The 5,773-nt window shown below is 45.6% G+C and overlaps 1 protein-coding gene across 1 annotated transcript; it reads right to left on the bottom strand.

The window, feature by feature from the left end:
* Positions 1-2,688: 2,688 nt before the first annotated feature.
* On the bottom strand, positions 2,689-4,921 carry LOC148814783 (lens fiber major intrinsic protein-like). The gene is made up of 4 exons (XM_088905958.1): positions 4,448-4,921; positions 4,198-4,359; positions 3,643-3,723; positions 2,689-2,850 (listed from the first exon to the last, which is right to left on the bottom strand). The coding sequence occupies exons 1-4, from the start codon at positions 4,919-4,921 to the stop codon at positions 2,689-2,691; spliced, it is 879 nt and encodes a 292-aa protein (XP_088762084.1).
* Positions 4,922-5,773: the final 852 nt, after the last annotated feature.

Below are 5,773 nucleotides of genomic sequence, written 5' to 3'. Positions count from 1 at the left end.
GAGGGGATTTCCGTCAAACAGCTGAATTACTAGCAGAAACTGCAGGCACCCTAGATACGTGGCTGTGATAGGCTTCTCCTGTGGTTGGAACTTGTCACTTAAACTCAACAATGACAAATAAACATCTTATTGGTTAATTTTCTACAGCTAAATTGGGCTTCAAGCACTGTGTTTCACCCTAAAATGTGTGCAGGCTTTTTTGAGAACTTTCTACAGTATACAATATATCCAGTTAAAAAGCTACAAGTGTAGTAACAAAACACTGGAAAGGTCATCGATGTGCCCTCCCTAAATAGGTACGTTCTGAAGCGATGATGGCTGTGTATTTTGAAGCAAGCTAACTTTTGAAGTCCAGGAGCAAGCTAGCTGTTTTGAACCATGGTGAATACATTAATATAGACCGCAGATTATCCAGGTGCAGACAAGAGTCTGTTCATGGGGATTTTATGAAACTATGCATTTTACAACTTACACCTTGTAACTCCAAGGATATCAAGAAAAATTGGAAGGCTGGTACAACCATGTTCTAGGTTTTTAGTCAGAAAAGGTTGTTTAGGTTTTTTTAGTTTGCATATTGAACACTGTTCCCATTTAATTCTGTCTCCGCTTTTTAAATATTGAAAATCTCCCTCTAAAAGGAGAATTTGTTATGAAACCAGATGTTCAACTGGGGAGCTACGTCAGCCTCAAAAGAACAAGTACAGGTGGAGCCCACGCTGATAAATAAAATGGAGAAACAATGTTTCTTCAGGCACAGTAGAAGATGGCTCTTCAGCCAAAGCATTGGGTCACACCTTTCTCCACGTGTATTATGAGAGGTTCTGTAGGTAATGGAATACTGCTTTTAACCTTATATACTGTATGCCTTGTCATTTACTAAAGCACTTTATACCATAAGGTGTCGTGGGAAACCGAGCCTACCCAGCAAGCAGAGAGCGCAAGGCAGGGTACAGCCTGGACAGGGTGCCAGTCCATCGTAGTGCAAGTGCAAGTGCAAGCCCATCATACATGGGGACAATCTGGAGGCCACGGTAAAGGCTGAGGGGGGAAATTTTGCCAGGAAACCGGAATAACTCCCTACTCTTTTCCAGAAATGCCCGGGCATCTTTAATGACCACTGAGAGTCAGGACCTAGGTTTAAATTCTTATCCGAAAGACGGCACCCACTACAGTATAGTGTCCCCACCACTATACTGGGGCATTAGGACCCACACAGACCGCAGGGTGAGCACCCCCCACTGGTCTCACTAACACCACTTCCAGCAGCAGCCAGGCTCAACCCTGCTTTGCTTCAGTGGGTAGCCAGTTGAGAGCTGCAGGGTGATATGGCTGCTGGCAGTCCTTATATATGCATACTAATAGAATACTGAAATATTACAATAGGCAGAACGTATACATTTCTAAATGATCCTGAAAATCCCCAGCTCATCACCGTGCTTTGTTAGCAAGGCTCTGCTGAGCACACAGGTTATTCCTGGTCCCAAAGGCACAGGTTTGCCAGCTTTGTGAATCCAAGAAGTCTCTGGAAATGATGGAGGAAAGAAACAACTAAAGCAAACAGCTTCCAGTCTCCTTGGTACTTGAGGCCTGAACAGCCTGACTACAACAGAATACGAAGACATGTGTTGCCTTCATGTCAGTCTCTCAATGCAGCAGCGAATACTAAAAGCCCTCTGATAACAGATATTACAGTGATGCAATACAGAGAGCTGGGCGAACCAGATAATTAAGACACAACACAGCTCTTCCTAAAGAAGGCTGATAAGGTTCCTTGGCAAGCTTCACGGAATTAAAAATAAATTCAAGGAGGGAAAAGCAAAATATTCCTGATCTCAGAGCAACTGTCAGGCTGCAGTGTCATGAGTGAAATAACTATTACTGTTCCAGTAATAGTTCTGAAGCAGTACTTAAACTACAGCATCAATAATAACAATAGTTTATTTTAACATCACCTTTCATGATACATCATTAATCGATTTTTATCAAAAGAATGTTATGCATTACAGCAGCATTTTATTTTAGTGGTACAAATAATATTACATCTAAAGAGGCAACTAATATTATCCATCTGTAAGCTATACACTACCAGGGAATATAGTCTGTTTTTGTGTTGTGGTGCACTATAAGTATAGCAGCTATCCCAGGACGTATATATCTGTTTTAAAAACAGCTTACAGTTTGTTCGCAGACATGTTGCTTATTAAATTTATGAGACCCGGTGTGTGAAATCATTTTCTGTCAAGAAAAAAAAGATATCTGGACATGCTCCAAAAGAAATGATTAAGTAAACTAGTTTTAGCAGCTAATAACTTACATATTTTATTCCTGACAAGAGTTTTTCATCACAAACTGCCTGTTGCACTTCTAAATACTTCATTCCGTCTGCCGTGTAGAGAGGTAATGGTGGTCTTTGGTGCAAAAAAACCGCTCTAAATGTAAAAGGCTTAAATATGCATCTCTAGAAAGAGAAGGTTTGGTGTGAAATGAAAACATATTTCTCAGACTGGTTTTGGAAAGGGAGGCGAAGAGATGTAGAGTGAAAAGATGTCTAACAAATGTCCTGCTTTACCCGTATTTTGAAACGTGGTTCACGTCTACCATTTCCACATTTCCAATATAGTGAAGTCAGACTTAAAACTGTAACGCTCGCCCTGTTCCTTATCGGAGGAGCGGCGTTTTTCCAGAACCCTACTCCGGCTCCCTGGTGCCTGGCTGCGGGCGGCTGTCCCGGAGGCAGGACGCTCTCATCTCCAGCAGCCACCCCTTCCTGCCGCTCCACCTGGGAAAAAGGATCAGATCGTGCATCAGGCAGGCCAGGACAGCGCCTCCGCAGGGACCAGCCCAAAACACCTGCAAGACAAACGGTCCCCAAAAAAAAGCTTAGACAGTTCTGGGCTAGAGTGGCCTCCTTCTGTTCGTAACCATTCCTCATTCGTATTACAGTGCATCACCAAATCTGTAATACACCGCTCGTCAGAAGCCACAGCTGCCTTGAGCATGAATGATGAATGCATCTTCACCTTGACTCGAGGAAGGCTTATGCAGCAATTTCTTTTTTGATCACACTCACTTCAGTATCATGCCTGCCTAAAGGCTCTGAGATGGCATTTGTTTTTCCATGCTAGGCCTCATTCAGTCAGCTGATGGGAACTGGGAGTAGTCCCTAGGGGACAACCAGGATTATCCAATGAAACCCAATCATGCATGCCTTCGGGAGGCGAGAGGAAACCAAAGCATCCGGGAAAAGACCATTAAAACACAAAGAGGGACATGAAAATCCACATACAGTATACAGGGCCCCTGCTGTTATATCATGGGTGTTAACCCGGGTGTCAATGATAAATTCCACTCTGGGCTCGTACAGCCTGGCTTCACCACAGCTTCTCCTCCGTTCAAGTGGTGAAAGAATTTCTCCCTTTTCCACCTGATCTGCTGTGTAGTGGGGCAGCTGGTGCAGAATGGAGGTCCCCCACCATCCGCAAGGGATCTGCACTGCAGTGATGTGGAAGCAGGATCCCCTATGTGACCTACATTAAGGACTTTGGCATTCCTGTGTATTAAACATTGTAATTAATTGAAGACCAGTTTAAAAGGGTACCCGAAGACCCGCGGAAAGAACAGGGCTCAGAGACGGGGGCTCACCCAGTGAGATCTGAAGTTAACGGTCACCGCCGCAGGACCGAAAGACCGAGCTGGATTCATGCTGCAGCCCGTGAAGCCAATCTGGAGAAATCAGAAAAATAGGGCATGTGATCAGCTCGGGAAGAATGTGGCCCAGGAAGAGAATGCATGCTCATGCATTCATAAACTGGAAGCTGCTTATTCCTGGAAAGGGCCATGATGACCTGAGACCAATTAGAGAACCACAGGGCGCAAGCCAGTCTGTTGCGAGGCACAAACACATGCACAGTTTAAAACTAATGCACATCTCTGGGGAGGTGGGAGGAAATTGGAGCACCTGGAGAAAATCCATGCATCACGGAGGAGAACATGCAAGCTCCACGCAGAAGGTGCCTCCCAGCCTGAAATCAAACCCAGGATCCACAAGCTGCATCAGTGCTAGCCACCCCACTGCAATTTCAGTGAGAGCATAATAAGTACCTTTTCTGCTTACTGTCTAGTGTTCAGTAGATATAGTTACAGTTCTAAAAAAAGAACGAGAACAAAAAAGAACTGAACGAATAAAGTAAATCTTACAGCAACAAGATGTCCTAGAGTGACAGCCAGTCCTATCGCAAGAGGCGCCAACTTATGGAGGGCAGATTTTGGATCCAACGTGGCAAAAACACACAGGACAAACTGGAAGGTGACAAACATCTCCACACACAGGGCTTGATACTCGCAAACCCCTGGGCTCAGCTGAAAGAGAAACGGCAGCAGAAAGGGATCATTGCGACAGAGGACTTGTTTTCTATGACCAAACCGACGATACAAGACGTCCACTCACCTCGTTTATGCCAGTTTTTCCCCGGATGGCCTCCGGAGTCACCCCCAGAAGCACTGCGGAGGCCATCAAGGCGCCCCCAAGCTGGGCTAAGACGTAAAGGACTGCCCGCAGTGGAGACACCCTCAGTCCAGCCAAGAGCGCCAGGGTCACTGCGGGGTTCAGATGAACACCCCCACCTGACCTCAAACACAGGGACACCAGAGCGACCGAAATCCCAAAGGCGAGAGACACGCGGACGGGGTCTGGGGACGCTCCGATCACAACAGCTGGCGGGGCGAGCGTGTGCGCGGCGGAAACTGTCCAAGACGCCCCAGGGGTCGCACCCCGAAACTCAGCCGTCTGCCACAGGAGGGTGGAGGCCAAGCTTGCGAACAGGAAGATGCCGGTGCCTGCAAATTCAAAGAAGACGTCTCTCAGGAAAGAGAGAGTCCATATTTCCTTCAAAGCCAAGGCAAGCCTGCAGTCCCCCAGCATTTTAGCTTTGGGTTACCGTCTTAAGAAAGGTTGACTTCCACAAGAGCTATGTTTGCCTTTCTGACTGCCTTTCTGTATTTATAAGGTAACAGGTGACGCACGGCAGGGAGAATTTTTCTCTTTTTGTTTTTTTGAGACTTAAATAAGGGATCATATTGTAGTCTTAAGAAAAACTCAGCGGTGCAGTGTTCCGCACTCTCACGTTGCACCTTGTAAATGTCGGGAGGGGGTCTCCTTTCTCGCACGGTGGTTTATCGAGTGTCAGTGAAGTATGTTCAAATGCCACTCATCAGCCTGCCTTCTTGTCTGTCCATTAACCAGCTTGGCTGCCCGGCGCCTCACTGGGGTCTTATTTTTCAGCACGCACGTGCTCGACAGAAGGCTCTTTATTTTCGCTGCACAAAATCTGAAGTGTAGCAAAAAAACAAAATCCAAGCAGGAATTGAAAGGATTAAGGATGCTGATGCTTTAAGACCTTCTCTCCTGGGTGTGTGCTTTCCTGATGTGTGTTGTAAACAGTCTATTTGCCAGCTGAATTATTCTTTCTTTTCCAGAAGATTGTGAAATAATCTGCTTTTCTTGACCTTCGCTGTGCCTCCGTTATTTAATGTGGAGAACCTCTGAGACTTTTCCAATTAAGAACAAGAGGTTTTGCTAAACGCCGATATTGTAATGAGGCACTAAGAACAGCGTGCAAACTTATTCTAGCTGAAAGCATTAATTCAGAAGGAAAAAGAGGCTGAAACTAAAACATATTTTTGAACGGGGGCTTTTGTCACTTCAAAGAGAAATGGAAATTGTGTCTCTCTCTACTGCAACCCTGTTGCACTCACCCCAAGAAGACTGCGTTTT

This window comes from Atractosteus spatula, chromosome 26, assembly GCF_055471065.1.
Source record: "Atractosteus spatula isolate fAtrSpa1 chromosome 26, fAtrSpa1.hap1, whole genome shotgun sequence".
In the NCBI taxonomy this organism is placed as follows: domain Eukaryota; kingdom Metazoa; phylum Chordata; class Actinopteri; order Semionotiformes; family Lepisosteidae; genus Atractosteus; species Atractosteus spatula.
This window is presented reverse-complemented; position numbering and strand designations above follow the sequence as displayed.

Bases quoted from the DNA above. Each gene is read 5' to 3' on its own strand.
- LOC148814783 (XM_088905958.1), bottom strand. From the start codon at position 4,921: ATGCTGGGGGACTGCAGGCTTGCCTTGGCTTTGAAGGAAATATGGACT. The intron at 3,724-4,197 runs GTAAGATTTACT...TGATTTCTCCAG, and splicing joins CTCTAGGACATCTTGTTGCT to ATTGGCTTCACGGGCTGCAG. The intron at 2,851-3,642 runs GTGAGCCCCCGT...TTTGTCTTGCAG, and splicing joins TTAACTTCAGATCTCACTGG to GTGTTTTGGGCTGGTCCCTG.